General features: G+C 36.7%; 1 protein-coding gene across 2 annotated transcripts; it reads right to left on the reverse strand.

Annotated features, from left to right (window-relative positions):
* Nucleotides 1-456: 456 nt before the first annotated feature.
* LOC121985980 (uncharacterized protein At4g15545-like) lies at nt 457-17,323 on the reverse strand. Of its 2 annotated transcripts, none has more exons than XM_042539730.1 (10): nt 17,174-17,323; nt 16,757-17,100; nt 16,605-16,673; nt 5,396-5,452; nt 5,162-5,225; nt 4,939-5,040; nt 4,654-4,860; nt 1,497-1,539; nt 955-1,033; nt 457-862 (listed from the first exon to the last, which is right to left on the reverse strand). In XM_042539730.1, the coding sequence occupies exons 2-10, from the start codon at nt 17,030-17,032 to the stop codon at nt 770-772; spliced, it is 990 nt and encodes a 329-aa protein (XP_042395664.1). In that variant the 5' UTR covers nt 17,033-17,100; nt 17,174-17,323; the 3' UTR covers nt 457-769. The 2 variants fall into 2 exon arrangements, with proteins under 2 accessions (XP_042395664.1, XP_042395665.1); XM_042539731.1 differs by having other exon boundaries at nt 17,178-17,315.
* Between the last annotated feature and the right edge of the window lie 1,649 nt (nt 17,324-18,972).

Raw genomic sequence — 18,972 nt, forward strand, 5'->3', positions numbered from 1 at the left:
TTACATTTTTTAATATTTTTTTTTACATTTTTTCTCTTTTTTTCATGTTTTTTCTTATCGAAGAGTATTTTTGGTAAAAAAAATTCGTTAACCCCGGAATCAAGAAAAACCTTAGTTTTCTGAGGTTTTCCGATTCCGGGCTGCATGACCCTTTTGCTAACGTGTCGGGCATAAAACATTACTCGGAAATCATCGAATACCTAAACTAAACAAAGTTTTTGTTGATAATCTTGGATGAATAATCAAGATTATCTAAAATAATCCTTAACCAAACGTACCCTAAGACTAATGCTCAACTGGCCGAGTTGCTCAAGCCAATGACAAGTTCTGTTTTTATTATTATTGTATTGTTGAGTGACAGCGTTATGAATCTTTTGCACATACAAGTCAAACTTGCTATTCTTTCCAATGTTACATATGCCATCAGTTGTCATTTCAAACAGGGGAGCCTGGAAGGAGTTTAAACTTTAATTATTTGAATTATATCACACTATGATTACCTTTACATTAGGCAAACTTCAAGTCATACTTCAGAAAACAAGTAGACGAATTGAGGGCATTATTGATTGTAGCGAACGTCCATTATTGCTTGGATGCGAGAAACAATAATAAGAACAAGGTGATTGCGTGGTACAAACTTTGTTTCCTGGATAGAGATATGAAAGAAGTCGCCAAGATACTTAAGCTGGACATCCGTCTTCAGCCAAACTAAGGCCTAACTTCCATGTACATTCCAAAGAAATAGGTAATACTCGGCATTGCTTTGTTTTCAGTGGAGATTACGGGTGATCAGGCCCTCGAATATGGTATAGAGATCCTTGTTGTCTGGGCCAAAAATCTCCCCAGCCTTTCGTAGCGTTTCCTGGAAAGCAATTGAAATAAGTTTTGCAGTGGGCTGACAATGGAAAATTTGTAAGATGACTGACTGGGAGAGGCTTGTGGCAATCAGAATACCTCTCTCGACTGCTTGTGAGCATTCAATTCTTTGACATTGGACAGGAAAGCACTGAACTGCTCGTAGGACAAACGATTCCTACATACATGTTCACAAGCCATCATAATCAAATATATACAATGAGCTATGGTCAAAACTGCTACTTCAAACTGTTGAGTCAGTCCCTCCTGTTGAACACATTGATTCGACAATAACAATTGGCACGACTACCATGTAACTCGAATACATATTTATGTTGTAAGGGGAAAAAACAATATATGTTTTGCTAAAAATGCAAAAAAAGTTCAGTTGGTGTTTGAAAAATAGTTATATGGTTCAATTAATACACAAAAAAATTGTACAAAAACACACTTTCTTTATGGGAAAAGAGTAGCTTATATACGCCACTTAATAACATATAAAAACAAAAAAGACATCTTGAAGACAGACATTAGTAGGACAAAACTGTCAGTGGAATACCCTTTTATAGCTATAATAAGATATTTGTTGTCAGATCCGGAAAGTGGAACTAATGTACGAAAAACTAGAGCCTTTTACATACCGCACTTGACGAAAAAATTCTTTTCCATCAACCCGAGTTCGCCCTGAAACAAACCAGGATCTTGAATCAATGAGGAGAAAACATATTACAACATTTCTCCATCAAACTAATATTAATGCAGTGCATTCCCGGTCTACTATAAATTACAAAAAATATCATAATTATTTACCAGACATTGCAGAAAATTATTTGCCTCTTCAGCTGTGAATTTTTCTCATTCCATGTTTGAATTTTAGCGAGAACTCACAAAAAGAGGAAAAGGAGTCTTCATTGCTCGTTTAAATCCCACATTGAATCTTTCAGTCTAACCATAAGTCTAGATATACCACTGGCTTGAGAAACACACATTCAACATTAGCGTCATTTGCTAGAGACCTGGCACTTCACCCATCACTCATTTTCATTTGATCATCATCAATTAAGAGATAAAGTAACCTCTGCCAATTAGTGATAGCTCAAAATTTCCCTTTTATTGAATTTATGTTAATTCAGTAAAATATGATTAGTTATTTAAAGATGTAATAGATATAATCTATAAAGTTACAGTAATCATATCAAATGCTAATTTGATATTATAGATAATTATGATGATATCTTATATGCTATCATTCTGATTTTATCAGTTTATTATTTATTATGTGTCTACGGTATTATTAATAATTAGTTTCTAATGATACACAAGATATTCTTCATATGATTTTTGAACATCATTTGCAATGTCATATATATAGCAATTTTTATTTTTATTTTTATTTTTTATTTTCCCAATTGACTCTGATTTCATTAACTCCGCCCGTGACGAATCAATCATGGCCGATTCCAAGTCTAGATAAAGAAGGAGAGTTGCGTTAGGTTGCCGCCCATGACGAACTCTTGCATATTTAGTACTACACCTGAGTTCTGGAGATGTAGCGATCCTTGAGTCCGATTGTAACGTCTCGACAAGAACCGCTACATCTCCAGGACTCGGGTGTAGTGCTAAATATGCAAGAATTCACATTGCAGGATCGGACTATAAGTATCGGCAAGGATCACTACATTTCCATAAGAACTTGGGTGTAGTGTTAAATAGGTAAGTTCTCATACCATAGGTTGGATAAGAACAAATATGATAGGAAAACTAATAATGTAAGATTTGGAACATGGAACAATCCTCACTGGTAAATCAATGAAAGTAGTAGATACAATGATTAGGACAAGAATTAGTATTTTTTTTATACAAGAGACAAAATGGGTAGGCGAGAAGGCAAAACTGATAGAGAACTCGGGTTTTAAGTTATGGTACACAGGAAAGAGTAAACAAAAAATGGTGTGGGTATTGTTGTAGATAGTTCGTTAAAGTATAAAACTATATGAGCAGTTAGAAAAGGGGATTGAATAGTGGCGAAAGAAACTATGAACATAATTAGCGTATATGCACCGCAAGTAGGATTAGATGAAGCTACCAAATCAAGATTTTGGGATGACTTAAATGAAGTATTACAAAAGATCTAATAAGAGATGATCTAAATGGGCATGGAAAAATGAGGAATATGAGAGAGAACATGGCGGAATATAATGAGAAATTATATGGAGAATTCTATAAAAGAGAGGTGTTAACGTAGATATATTGAACTAATTAAGGATATGTACGAGAACATAACGACTAGAGTAAAGACTTCAGGTAGAGTAACTGAAACATTTCTATTGGATAGGGTTACGTCAAGGATCAACTTTAAGTCCCTATATTTTTACACTAATTATGGGCGAACTCACTGGTGCATGTTGTTTGCAAATGATATTATTTTAGTAGATGAAACACGTGAAGGAGTAAATGCTAAACTAGAATCTTAGCGGGAAATACTAGAAGGGAAAGGTTTTAGGCTTAGTAGAATAAAGATAGAATATATGGAATTTAACATAATGAGACAATTATTAAGATAGGAGATAATGAGTTACCCAGAACCAAGAACTTTAGATATTAGGATCATTTTTACAAAATGATGGAGGATTGAGAGAGATGTCTTATATATAATACAACCATGATGGTTGAAATGGAGGAGAGCGTCGAGTGTTTTATATGACCATAAAGTACCTCTAAAACTTAAAGAAAAATTCTAAAAAAATCACAGTTGGACCTGCTATGTTATATAAAGCTGAATATTAGGTTATGACTCGAGCACATGAGCAAAAGATGAGAATTGCATAGATGAGGATGTTAAGGTGGATGTGTAGACATACGAGAATGGACAAAATAAAAAATGAGAGCATTAGAGAGAAAGTCAGAGTTGCATCTATTAAGAGAAAATCCCGAGAGACACATTTAAGATAGTACGGGCATGTACCAATAAATGTTCCAATTAGGCGATGTGAAAATATGACAAACACACATATCAAACGAGGAAGAGAAAGGTCAAAAAGGCTTGGTTGGTAATAATAAAATAAGATAAAATTTATTTAAGTATAGATGATGATATAGTAGGAGATAGAGCTCAATAGCATAAAAGGATCTATATAGCCGACCTCATCTAGTGAGATAAGGCTTGGTTGTTGTTGTACTCTGATTTCATTGATCCTAATGATCTGATACCAACATGGTACTTGGATAGTTTGCTATTTGATCCTTATATGGAGACCTATTTTGGCAACCATGGTTCTAACTGCCAAATATAATGAAAAATATTGAACTAAGTATGGTCAAAGCTAGATTGCCATCATCACTTCAGGTTATAAATGACACTTAAAATTTCAGAACGGGTAAGGTAATTATCTTATCATTAGGTGAATGTGAACATATTTTTTAATAATGAACACTAATAATATATATAGATATTGGCCCTAGTCTAATGCAGTTCCTAAATATGTATTCAAGAACATCAACATCTCAGTATATTACTTTAAAAACTGACATCTCGATATGTTCCATCTCCATTAAAAATTTCTCCATCAATGAAATCATGCTATAATATCACTACATGCATTAAAAATGGGCATGCTGATATTTTTTTATATTCAAATTTTATAGGCTATCAATTATATGTAGCCTATACTATGTTGCAAATCAATAACTTCTCCCTGAAGCAAAGAAACTTCGCAACTTATGGTGGTAAGTAACATATGCAAAAAGCCTACACAAGTTCTGTACAATGATGAATCTTCAAGAAATTCAAAAACCTACCTGTTTGAGACACAGGATCAAAAGGAGAGCTCACTGAGCTTTGGTGACTTGCTGGCAAGGAAGAAAATACTGATGACCTATCATCAAACATGTTCCTTGTGGTAGCAACTGAGATGGAGTGCCGCCTTGGTGGTGAACCTGGAGGAGTAAGTCTTGGTGTGCCACCAAGTGATGATAAAAAACTAGCTGGTCTGCTCTCTTTAGATCCTGAAATGAGGAGAACAACGAAAGTATGATAGCAATTCTGATGTGTTTCAAAGTGCTGCATGGATAGTATCTGCATACCATCTACTTCAGCAGAACCACCATGCTCTATAGCAGAATTTCCAGATACAGATAATTGGCTTTGGAGGGAAGACCTATTTGGGGTTAAAACAGTATCCTCATCTGAAATGTGTATCCCAGATCTTAGTCTACAAGTAGACCATTGAATTTATTTTTGAAAATACTAATATAAATAATGAAATATAAGCAAATTTTTTGTGACAATTACAACATCTGATAATACCATCAATACTAGAGAAACTAGCTGTTTCTGAAATCTTTGGCGCTACTCTGGCAACAACTCCTTGCTAAACAGAAGGAAAGTAATCAAAGCAACTGCTTAGTGGCTACAAGTGGTATGCACTTATGACAAGGAAAATTTAAAAAGGACTAGATATAATATTTCTATTACCAGATACCAATAAAGTATTCATGAAATAAGTGACCAAATCAAGATTTTGAGAATACAAAAATTTACCGGACTGTCATCTTCTTCTTGAAGTGATTGCATGAGTGTCTTCTTGAAAATTTCCAACTACACAAACCAAAATTCAAGAGACTACTGAGAATAAATATACAACGCCAAAAAAAAAGTTGTAATAAGCGGTGGTCAATGATGTACATATAATAATGTGATTTTAGCATGAACTACTCACAAATTATTCATGTGATAGGATAAAAACTTAGATGGTGATGATTATATGTTCACAATAGAAAAATATGCTCTCTGATATAGAGCATGATTATGCTAATCCAGAAGGAAATTTTTCAAACCCTTTATTACGAGAATGAAACATATTACCACAGGCAAAGCAGAAGTGAAGTCTGACCCAGTGGTAGATTGTGCTATATTTCTTACAATGTCATCCAAGCATTTGAGCCAATGTGTATATAGCTTATTGATCATATGTGAAAACTCGACAATGCTCCATAATTATTAGTGCATTTTCATATTTGTCAATACATTTAATAAATCAAATTGCAGAATATCTATGCTAAAGCATTCTGAACGTCAATACAACTTTAGTTTAAGAGCACAAAATGGAATTGACTAATAGCCACTAGGCCATATTTGTCCCAACTATTTTGGTTCCCTATATAAATCTTATCCCTCCATTTAGTTTTATGCAATACTATCTCATTACTTATAGAAAATATAACAAAAAAATATGAGAAAACTGAAGGATTTCTAGCATAAGTTCATATTCAGAAGTCAATTTTTTCCTTTTTTATTTTTGCATGATTATTATGAAATTTAGAGGATTAAAGAAGGGAACAAATCTTTTTAGATGGGTTCGTGTTAACCTTATCATGCTATGATGCCATTAGAAATTATATATTTATCAATTTAATATTCATGATAGCCTTAGATGGCGTCGGAGATAAGAAGGTAATACGAATGCCTCAATAATACTTCAAGGATCTTAGTTTATTGCTAAATCGGTGAGAAATAAATAATCCTCAGATATAATGTCATTAATACCAATGAGTTGATGTGAAAAGGAAAGATTGACTACATCCAAGAGAGAGTTGAATCTGATTCAAAATGTCAAGGGACTTAGGTGGGAGGCCTCTTGGCATCTAAGCATCCTTAATAAGTCTCACTTAGTAATAATGTGGGGATAAAAGGTCATTCATCCTCCCCTTCTCAATTCCTTCTTCAATATATATTTCAACATGCCCCTTTAGAATCATTAGAAAAGGTGAGGCCGTTAACTTTGATATCATGTTAAAACTAATCCAACCAAAAATGTCAAGGCTTAGAAGGGAACCTCTTCATATTTAGGCATGCCTATTAAATCACACTTAGCAATGTAAAACTAAGAGGTGGAGTTCCATCCTCCTCCTTGCTTCCTTACTCCCTTTAATGTATTTTAACCATCAAATTCCTAAAATCATTTAATTGATAGTAAGATTAATATGTGGCTATCTTCATAGATAACATACTCATTATCACAGGAAAAAAACCAAATGTAATATGTGATTGAACATAACTCACTAGTTGGCACCGGGCAGGATAGCGATTATCCTATGGGCTAACGAGAAAAGGGAAATTGAGGAGAAGACAAGAAGAACTTTCTAAAAGGAAACTTTTATTAAAATTAGAGGGTTGGTTCCTCTATATTTAAATACGATTCTGATATAGACCACAACCTAAGACCTAAATAAAGAAAGAAATTACAATTGACTGAAAGAAATTACAATTAACATATATTAATTCCAATCTTGTAAAGAAAGGAAATAGATTTCTATCCAAAAAGGAAAGTAATTAACTTAACGATCTTAACTCAAATCAAGACGCGGATCAAGACAAATCCTCTCTAAAAATACCAGGAATACGTAAATTACCCTAAATATCTAAAAAATAAAAATTATCAAAAATAACAAAAAACACTGAAAAGGATTTAAATGGTGGAATTTGGGGCTAAAAATTTAGCGGTTACAGTTTCACCAATAACAAGCGTAGGTTTTTAAATTCTGCACGTGTGGCGATAGACAGAGCCTGATTTCGAGTCCCGAGTCAAAAGTTATGACCGTTTGAAGTTTGAAGGCTCAAATTGGACTTCATCATGGGTTGGGCATGCATCAGTCTCCCTGGCTTGAAAAGAACTTGCCCTCGAGTTCATATTAACTTCATCAGCAACTGTCGAATAAGGAGTTAGGTGCTTCACATTGAAGACATCAGAAGTCTTCAGATGACTAGAAAGACGCAACCTGTAGGCATTGTCGTTAATCTTCTGCAATATCCCGCATGGTTCGATCTTTCTATCACTTAGCTTATTATACTCTCCAACAAGGAAACGATCATGAGTCAATACAACTCAGACAAATCTCCAATCTTAAAAAGTACCTATCGACGATAACTATCGACCCGAGCCTTATACTTGGCATTGCTTTTCATAATTGTTAGTTTCACCTGCTCATGAATACCTCGAAGATGCTCTGCCATGTCATCTACTTTAGGATTAATTCGTCCTACATGTGGAACAGAGGCTAAGTCTAGAACACCTAATAGATTCCGGTCATAGACAATCTCAGAAGGACTTAATCCTGTGGCCTTGTTTCTCGATCTGTTGTAGGCAAACTCTGCTTAGGGTAATGTCAAGTCTCACTACTTTGGTTTAGTTCCTGTGAGGCATCTTAAAAGATTGCCTAGGTTCTGATTCACCACTTCGGTTTGTCCATTTGTCTGAAGGTGGTAAGCACTGCTAAAGTTTAATTGTGTGCCCAATTTCCCCCATAAGCTCTTCCAGAAGTGGCTAATGAATTTGGTATCTCTATTTGAAGTTATGGACCAAGGAACGCCATGTAAATGCACGATCTCCTTGAAGTAAAGATGGGCAATTCGAGCAATATCCATAGTCTTCCTGCAAGCTACGAAATGCGCCATCTTTAAGAATCTGTCAATGACAACAAGAATTGAATCTAAGGCTCGTTAGGTGCGGGGTAATCCCAATACAAAATTCATCCTGACATCGAGCCAAAGAGTTTCAGGAACGAGTAGGGGAGTGTACAAGCCCGCATTTGTTAGAACCCCCTTAGACCGCTGGCATACAAAACATTTGTTAACAAAGTGAGCCACATCGCTGGTCAACTTGGGCCAATAGAAATTGGCAGAGATGAGAGCCAACGTTTTATCACGTCCGAAGTGCCCCTCATTATAAAACTCGCTCATAATCTGCTACCTTAGAGAGCAATCTGGAATGCACAAATACAACCCACGAAACAAATAACCATTATGCAAAATAAAATCATGTCGGTAACCATTATGTACCTCTTAAAATATCCTTCTGAATGATGGGTCAGCTGCATACATATTTGGAAAAACTCAAAGCTTGCAATGTTGGTACTCATGGTGATGAGTAATGAAGAGCGCTGACTCAAGGCATCTGCGACACAGTTCAAACTTCCAGCTTAGTGCCTTAGTGTAAAATTAAACTCTTGTAAGTAAGTCACCCACTTGACATGCTGCCTGCTCAACTTGTGTTGATCATTGATGTACTTTAGTGCTTCATGATTAGTAAACAGGATGAATTCCTTTGGTACTAGGTAGTGTCGAGCTTCAAGGACTGCACAATGGCATAGAACTCCAAGTCATAGGTAGAATAATTTTTCTTAGACCCAGAGAGCTTCTCGCTAAAGAAAGTAACTGGTCGCCCAACCCCCCCCATACCTATGTCAGATGCATCACAGTTGACCTCGAACAATCTGTCAAAATCAAGAAAGGCCAGAACTGGTGCTTTGGTCATCCTTTGTTTGACCAGTTGAAAGCTAGCCTCTGCTTCTTCAGACCACTTGAAATCCTTTTCCTTAAGACACTCGATGATAGGAGCAATCAGGGTGCTAAAATTTTTGATGAACCGGCGGTAAAAGAAGCTAAGCGATGGAAGCTTCTAACATCGTGCAAGGTCCTCAGTTAAGGTCACTCCAGGACTACATCTATCTTTGTTTGATCTGCATGTACACCATCATTAGATACAATAAAGCCGAGGAAAGTTATCCATGTAGTAAAGAAAGAGCACTTCTTCTTGTTTACAAATAAACACTCCATGTTCAGCTTTTCGAAGATAGCACGGAGATGATCAAAGTGTGATGCCCATGTCGGACTGTAAACGAGGATGTCGTCAAAGTACACCACCACAAACTTTCCTATAAAGGACCGCAAGACCTGATCATAAACCTCATGAAGGTGCCGGGTGCATTGGATTGTCCAAAATGTATAACCATCCACTCATATAGTCCATGTTGCATCTCGAAGACTGTCTTCCATTCATCACCCGGTCTTATTCTGATTTGGTGATATCCGCTTTTAAGGTCAATTTTTTAGAAGACCTTAGAACCAAATAACTGATCCAACATGTCGTCCAAGCGGGGAATTGGAAACATGTACTTCCCTGTAATCTGGTTGATAGCTCTGCAATCAACACACATACGCCACGAGCCATCCTTCTTCGATACTAGTAGGGCAAGAACTACACAGGGGCTCATACTCTCTCGGATGTGTCCCTTTTCGAGCAACTCCTCCACCTGATGCTATAATTCTTCTACTTTCTTAGGGCTAAGCCGATAAGTTGGCCAATTAGGCAAACTCGACCCTGGAACAAGGTCAATCTGATGTTGGATATCTCGCATAGGCAGTGGCCCAGAAGGAAGATCCTCTGGCATCAGCTCATCAAAATCCGCTAGTAGCTGCTGTACTTCGACTGGTAACTCCGTGTCCATGGTAGGAGCAATGCTTTGGCACGATAGCAAAGCATATACAACTTCATGCTCCACTTCATCTAAAAACCTCGATATAGAAAGCAAATTAGTATTTTTAGCTATTGGAATTGGAGTAGTTCCTTCCCGTCGCAGTGCCAACACAATTCTTTTTCCCTTGATGTTAAGGATATAGGTATTCTTATGCCCATCATGAACAGCACTGCAATCATATTGTCAAGGTCGCCCTAATAAAACATGACATGTGTCCATAACCACCATATCACACTAAGCACTATTAAAATATTTGCCAATTGAATAGAAAAAGAGACATCATTGGTCTACTGTTACCTCACTTTCTTTATTCAGCTAAGATAACTTATAGGTTTAGGATGACGGTCTGTCTTCAATTGTAATTTCGGATATATGTTCTCACAACTACCGTTGTCGATAATCATCTTGCAGACTTTATTCGCGATGGTGCAGGTAGTATAAAAAATATTGGTTCTCAACCAATCATCCCCCTCACCCTTGGGAGTCCGCAGACTCTTACGAATGACCAAGAACGACCAGTCTCATGGCCATCGCCATACATCACTTCGTCTGATGCTTCATACATCAGATCGCCCATTGTTGTTGTATCTTCTATCACATCTTCCTCGATCAACAAGTTTTTGCCCTTTGGATCAATAGAAGAGGGCTTCCTGCATTGGTGCGTCATATGTCCTTGTTCACCACATTGATAACATTTGATAGAGGCTTTAGAGTAGACCTGTGGTGACTGCTGTGGTGGCCACTGCGATGGCTGTTATGGTGGTTGCTGCTATGAAGGCAAGAATTTTGAGGCCGAGTTGGCCGACTATTTTGGTCGCTTCTCCCCACTGGTTTCCGATTTTGTTGCATTTTACAAACTAGGGCACGCTGAAAGGCCTCTGACACCGTCGAGAGTGGATGAACACTAAGGGCATCTTGTAAGGCCAAGCGCAGACCCCCTAAGTAACGTGCCACTTTCTGCTTCTCCGTAGGTCGTTTTAGGCTATCAGTTGGAAAAAAAAAATTTGTATATTCGTCGACCGATCTCGTACCCTGTCTTAATGAGTGAAGTCATTGGAATAGAGTTTGCATGTAGGCGAAGGGAAGGAAGTGTTCCGTCGTGTTTTCCTTTATATCTTCCCAGTCAGTTATTTGGGATTTACCTTATTTGTCTCAAGAGTGCCGCATTTGTACCCATCATGCTGATGCTCGCCCTTTTAGTTTGATGGCAATTAACTTCACCTTCATCCGATCTAGAACTCACTTGTAGTCGAAGATCTGCTCTACTTCATTGATCCAATCAATGAAGTCCTCTGCTCGCAATGAACCAAAAAATTCGGGCAAATCCTGAAATTCGAAGTCTCCAGCAGGTTCCTCTCGTCCACGACGTTCCTAAGGAGAGTCCCGCCAGTGATATGGATTCTCGAAGGAAGACTCAGATCCACGATCTAAAATTTCACAATCTTCAAGATCTCGCGTTGCCATACACGGGTTAAATCGGCAATTTGCCTTCATAAATCCTCAATCATCATTATATCCTGGATGTTACGATCACAAGTCTTAGCTTCCTCTGTCGAAGCCTGCCTGTTGTGGCGACTGCGACTACAACCACGACGACTCGCTATTGGATCTAACGATGACCTTCTCGTGCTCTGATACCAACTAGCGTCGGGCAGGATAGTGATTATCCTGTGGGCTGACGAGAAAAGGGAATTTGAGGAGAAGATTAGAAGAACCTTCTAAAAGGAAACTTTTATTAAAATTAGAGGGTTGGTTCCTCTACATCTAAACAGGACTCTTATATAGACCACAACCTAAGACTTAAATAAGGAAAGAAATTACAATTAACGGAAAGAAATTACAATTCACATATCTTAATTCCAATCTTGTAAAAAAAGGAAATAGACTTTTACCCGAAAAGGAAAGTAATTAACTTAATGATCTTAACTCAAATCAAGACGCGGATCAAGACAAATTTTCTCCAAAAGATACCATGAATACATAAATTACCCTAAATACCCAAAAAATAAAATAAATTACCAAAAATAGAAAAAAATACCCTAAAAAGGGTTTAAACAGCGAAATTTAGGGCTGAAAATTTGGCGGTTACGGTTTTACCAATAACAAATGTAGATTTTTAAACTTTGCACGCGTGGCAACAGACAAAGCCTAATTCCGAATCTCAAGTCAAAAGTTACGACCATTTGAAGTTTGAAGACTCAAATTAGGCTTCATGATAGGTTGGGCCTGTATCACTAATAGATGGGGAAAAGTAACACAACTATGCTAAGTAAATTAATATGACTTGCACATTAATAAATATGTCATGGTCGGTCCCAAGTCTGGATAAAGGAGGAGGATTGCATTTTAAAACTATGATAAATGTTCTATAAATAGATTCATTAAACTATTGTGATAATGCTAGGTTGTTCCTGGAAGGAACGCGTTGCAGGGTTCGACTATAACGTCTCGGCAAGAACCGTTACATCTCCAGAACTCGGGTGTAGAGTTCGCGTTGCAAGGTCTGACTGTAATGTATCAGCAAGGACTCTATATCTCCATGAGAACTTCGGTGTAGTGTTAAATAGGCAAGAGTTCTCACACCATATATTGGATAAGAACAAATATGATAGGAAAACCAATAGTCTAAAATTTGGAACATGGAACATAGAAACCCTCCTTGGTAAATCAATGGAGGTAGTAGATACGATGATTAGAAGAAGAATTAGTATTTTGTGCGGACAAGAGATGAAATAGGTAGGCAAGAAGACAAAGATGATAGAGTACTCGAATTTTAAGTTATAGTACAAAGGAAAGAGTAAAGCAAGAAATGATATGAATATTGTTCTAAATAATTCGTTAAAGCATGAAGTTGTATGAGTAGTTAGAAAAGGGGATCGAATTATAGCCCTTCAGATAATAGTAGCGAAAGAAACTATGAACATAATTAGCGTATATGCACCGCAAGTAGGATAGATGAAGCTATCAAATCAAGATTGGGACGACTTAGATGAAGTATTACAAAAGATTTCATCAAATTAAATGATTTTAATAAGAGGTGATCTAAATGGGTATGTCAGAATGAAAAATGAAGAATATGAGAAGGAACATAACAGTTATGGATTTGGAAGGGAAAACTATATTAGGTTTTGTGATAGTATATGACATTTTATTAGCTAAGAAAAGAGAACACATTGTCACGTTCAAAAGTGGAAATAATAAATCAGAAATTGACTTTCATATAGTTAGGAAGAAGGATAGAAAGATTTATAAAGATTACAAGGTCATTCCTGGAGACAGTTTAACTGCCCAACATAGATTAGTACGGTTGGATATACGTCTCAAACATAATATTAATAAAATATATATGACTCCTAGAATTAAGGGGTGGAAGTTAAAGGATTAGAAGCAAAATATATTTAAGGGCAGGTAGGAGTACGAGTATTAGGTGAAATATATGGTGATTCTAATACGACATGGGATAAGATGGTATCAAACTTAAAAATAATAGCCAAGAGTGTACTCGATGAGTCAAAGGGACATACACCACTAAATAAGAAATCTTGATGGTGGAATGAGAAAGTACACGAGAAAGTGAAATAAGAACGAATAGCTTATAAGGAATTAGATATTTGTAAGAACGAGAAAAATTTTAAAAAATATACAATAGCCAAGAAAAGGATAAGAAAGTAGTGAATGAAGCAAAGAATAAAACTTTTGAACGATTATATCAAAAATTGGATAGATAGGGGAAAGAGACATTTATGGAATAGCTAAAGTGAGAGAAAGGAAGACTAAAGATGAATGTAATAGGGTACTAGTAAACGATTGAGAAATAAAAGAGCGGTGGAAAAGGTATTTTTATTAACTTTTTAATAAAGGTTTAGGTGACTAACTTAAGTATAGAAATTTAAATTTTTATCGTAGAATTCAAACCTTAGAAGTAGAATAAGCTTTAAATGAGAAGCACAATGAAAAAGTCATTGGACCAGATAATATTCCGATAAAGGTATGAAAGTGTCTAGAGAAACAAGGTATTGAATGACTTATAAAAGTATTTAACATGATACTGAAAATAAAAAAAATGTCTGATCAATGGAGGGTAAGTACTCTAGTTCCCTTATATAAGAATAAGGGAGACGTACAAAATTGTGCAAACTATAAGGGTATTAAAGTAATGAGTCATACCATGAAACTTTGGGGAAAAATAATAGAATAAAGATTAAGGAAGGAGACCACCATAAAAGAAAATCAATTTGGGTTCATGCCTGTAAGGTCGATAATAGAAGCTATATACCTTCTCAGACAACTAATTGAAAAATATCGGGAGCAAAAAACAAAATCTTCATTGCCTTAGAAAAAGCTTATGATAGAGTTAGAAGTTATATAAAGAATTCTAGAAAAGAGAAGTATTAACGTAACATATATTGAACTAATTAAGGACATATATGAGAATGTAACGATCAGAGTAAAGACTTCAGGCGGAGTAATTGAAGTATTTCCAATAAAGATAGGGTTACGTCAAGGATCAGCTCTAAGTCTCTATCTTTTTATACTAATTATGGACGAACTCACTATACACATTCAAGACAGTACCGTGGTACATGTTATTTGCAGATGATATTGTTTGGCAGATGAAACACGCGAAGGAGTAAATACTAAACTAGAATCTTGGCATGAAATACTAGAAGGAAAAGGTTTTAGGCTTAGTAGAATAAAGACAGAATATATGAAATTTAAATTTAGAAATATTAGACGTAATGAGACAATTCTTAAGATAAGAGATGATGAGTTGTCCAGAACCGAGAGCTTTAAATATTTAAGATCATTTTTGCAAATTGATGGAGGGATTGAGAGAGATATCTTACATAGAATTCAAACAAAATGGTTGAAAAGAAGGAGAGAGTCGGATGTTTTATGTGTCGTAAAGTACCTTTAAAACTTAAAGGAAAACTCTACAAAATCGTAATTAGACCTGATATGTTATCTGAATGTTGGACTATGACTCGAGCACATGAGCAGAAGATGAGAGTTGCAGAGATGAGGATGTTAAGGTAGATGTGTGAACATACGAGGTGGATAGAATAAGAAATGAGAGCATTAGAGAGAAAGTCGGAGTTGCATCTATTGGGGGAAAACTCCGAGAGACACGTTTAAGTTGGTACGAGCATGTAATTAGACGGTCAATAAATGCTTCAGTCAAGCGATGTGAAACTATGACAAATACACATATCAAAAAGAGGAATACCAAAAAAAGATTTGGTTTGCAATAATAAAATAAGATAAAATTTATTTAAGTATAGATGATGATATAGTAGGAGATATAGCTCAATGGCGTAAAAAGATCCATATAGCCGACCCCAGCTAGTGAGATAAAAGCTTGGTTTTTGTTGTATCATGTAGAAGTGGAAAAAGAGGAAATATCACAACTATAAAAGGAGTGAAGGTAATGAAAGTTTTGAGTAGAGAATTATGAACCTACCGAACAATATTAGTGTGTTCCCCATTGATTAATTACCATTAAACTAATTGAGATTATTTTCTATGTACTCTCACCAAATAAAGAGAGAGCAAAGTAGTACACAAGAATCCTGTGTCCTACAGATGCTACAGTTGGATTCCCAGTGAAATCTCAGTCTTTGGGAATAAACCATGCCTCATTGTTCCTCAACCGGTTCTCGCTCCAGTTATACAAACATTTGACTAGGTCAAGTATCTCCAGTGTATTGAAATCATAGATACTGTAAATCAATCTCATATACTATGATAAAAGTCACCTACATGACACAAGTAGGAAACATAAGCACACATGATCACTGACAGAGCAGAACAAAAGAACAAATAATAACTGAGAAGAATTAGAAACAAACACACAAAACAAGAATTGAAATACATGAAGCAGTGAAAAGAATAAGTTTCTGAATCAAAGTTGATCGAGAATAAAACCATTCCTGAACAACTAACAACAAAAAATCTAGATCAAACACTTTGGACTGAATTTAAGAGTTTTGCTGTGACCCAAAAGTTAGGTCAGGACTGAAGACTTCTCAGTAGTGAAAATTGCAGCCATCAACAGCATAAACTTAGTAATGAAATAAATGTATCAAGCATCTTGATGTTTTTGGGTGATAACTAATAAATGTATCTTGCAATTGTCTACATAAGATAAATAGTCAAGACTAAATTTAAGACCAAAAACTGAAATATATGAGATTTCAATTGAGTCAAAAGATTGTTTTTCTCATTAAGAAAAAAAAAATTGACTACTCTCCTAATGAGATGTTTAAGATTGGATAGTGATTCTCCAACATCCCCTATCTAATTCTTCTTTCTCTAACCGAACTCATTTTCATCGAAGCAAAATGCTCATGCCGTGATTAATAGCAAGACAATATCAATGTCAACCTTTCATAGTCAAGGAAAAAAATATATTAAATGGATGATCAATACCCTACCCTGGACACATCTCGGTTGAGCTTCTTTACAGTGTTGGAGAGAGAAGCGTTATCATTCAAGAGCGTCTCCTGCGAAGACCGAAGCCCATGAAAACCATCCAAAAAACTACAAAAGAGGGGCCATCGCCAAGAGGGGGAGGGAAAGGTCTAACCTTTTCGTCCTGGGCGTGGGCGAGCCGTTCGGAGAGCTCGGAGAGGGAAGCCTCGAGCGTCTCGAGCTTGGCGCGGAGCTCTGCGACGAGGTCATCGCGCTCGGAGAGCCGGAGGCGGAGGACGGAGACCTCGGACTCGAGTCCCGAGATGCGGGAGGCTAGGGCGATGGAGGTGATCTTGCGGGCCACGTCTAGCAGCTCGAAGGGGTCGGCAGGCAGCGCCGACAGCACTTCCTCGGGCAGATCGAAGTCGGGCGGCGCGGCCGCCCCTGCCATATGATTTCCTCAGTCCTTTTCTCCTCAATTCTCCTCCTCGATTCTCGTTCCCAAGTCGTTCGTATCAGCTGGAACCGATTGAAACAACTCAATAATTGGCACAAATTCCAGAACAAGATGGAGAAAAAGAAGATTTTTAACACTCGATAATTAAGATAAAAGTTGTGGAGACGATTTGCGCGGATGGATATCTTGTATTCTTGCGGGATTGAGTGCATGGCAGGGAAGGTATGGATTGGAATCGGATTGGGTGGAAGGGGATTGTATGGCTCCGGACCAATTTGGCATCCAGAAGTTGATATTTCATAGTTGAAAATTATATTTTTTTCAACAAATTAACTAAATTTTTAAAATTATTAAATCCCGTATCCTAATCTATTTTTACTTTATATTTACTTGTGCCTACTCCCAATTCAGAAAGATATGGAATTAGATGTTATGTATTTATTTATATTTTTTATTATATTTATTGATCCGGTCTTAAAGCTGAGTCAACGGACGTTGGATACGTGACGCTTTTCAAGCGGAGATCTACTGACTATCCGTCCGGACCTTAGGTGAACCTGCACAGAAGTCGGGCCGGGAAGGGGTTCCCGACGACGACCCTCCGACGCTCAAGTCAGGCAAAGCTCAACAAGAAAGTGGCTCCAAGAATCGTAGAATGCATACCTCCGGCGAAGGGTGAGGGCCTTTATATAGGGCTGTGGAGGAGCGAGTGCACACATACCGAGGTGTACACGTGTCCTTTCCCATACCGTAGTGTGGGCTTGTCAGAGGAGCTTACCTGACACCATACTGCTACAGTTTGAGCACGTCTCTCATGGGACAACGGATCCTTCTGTCGTAAGATTTGAAGTATGGCCAGATTATAGAGCATGCCCGCTGTCAGATGTCCTTTTCTACTTACTCCCTGTCGGGCGTCCGGCCGGCCAGCACACGCCTTGCGTCCGGCCGGTCACATAGCGTGTCTACTTGGGAGATTTCCGGTAAGGTGCTATGTGGAGACCGTTAGCAGTATGCCACCTTATGTCCTCGGCCGAACGTGTCATCCGCTCGGCCTTACAATCCTATTCAATGAGCGCCGAAACCCCGACTCCTGTCGGGGCGCCTTTTGTCATCTGTTAGTCACCGGTCGGTCGGCCGGACGGTCGACCCATCCTTCTCCGGTCGGCCCATCCTTCTTCTATCGAACACCTGATCCTTTGACTTCCTCGTGGCGTTGACTCCTCAGAACGGGGGTCCCTTATTCTTACCGTCGGATATTTATATTCTTAAAATAATTTTTAAATCTAAACCTATTTAAAAAATTTAATTCATATTTAAAAAATAATTAATCTTAATATGACATATGAAATGACGTTTGAAGATATAAATATAATCAAGAGAAATAAATAAATTATGTTTGGTTGAATCTAATGATTTTAATAAAAATTAATTCATGAACTTAAAGAACTAAATGATATAAAATCAGATTTTATAGGTTTATATAATTTTTCTGATTATATTTATATCCTCATATATTATTTTCATATATTATATTGATATATCATATTGAGAGTGATAATTTTTTAAACACGAATCATATTTTTTTAATTGAGTGTTATAATGTAGCAAGAGTAATTGAATCGATTTAAAAATGAAATTAGATTTAATTTGATAATTTTAAATTTTACCTATATGATTTGGAATTTGATAATTTTAACTATGATTAAGGAGTTTACCGTATATTTCAGATTTGAATTCCAAAACTACGTTAACGTATGATTTTGCAATTTTAATACAAGAAATATGATTAATTTCTTTAATCACCTTAGTCGAGAAGGAAATTAGTACATACTATAAATTAATTAGAATTATTTAATTGTGTTTGGAACAATCCCCAACTAGCCTAGATTCAACCAGATAGATTCCAAATCCCATTTCGGGTTATATTATGCAAT

Source organism: Zingiber officinale, chromosome 5B, assembly GCF_018446385.1.
Source record: "Zingiber officinale cultivar Zhangliang chromosome 5B, Zo_v1.1, whole genome shotgun sequence".
Lineage (NCBI taxonomy): Eukaryota > Viridiplantae > Streptophyta > Magnoliopsida > Zingiberales > Zingiberaceae > Zingiber > Zingiber officinale.

Excerpts from the sequence above, each read along its gene's own strand:
- LOC121985980 (XM_042539730.1), bottom strand. The coding sequence starts at position 17,032 with ATGGCAGGGGCGGCCGCGCCGCCCGACTTCGATCTGCCCGAGGAAGTG. Across the intron at positions 4,861-4,938 it reads TGGTTCTGCTGAAGTAGATG|GATCTAAAGAGAGCAGACCA; the intron begins GTATGCAGATAC and ends TCCTCATTTCAG. Across the intron at positions 1,034-1,496 it reads GAATTTTTTCGTCAAGTGCG|GAATCGTTTGTCCTACGAGC; the intron begins GTATGTAAAAGG and ends ACATGTATGTAG.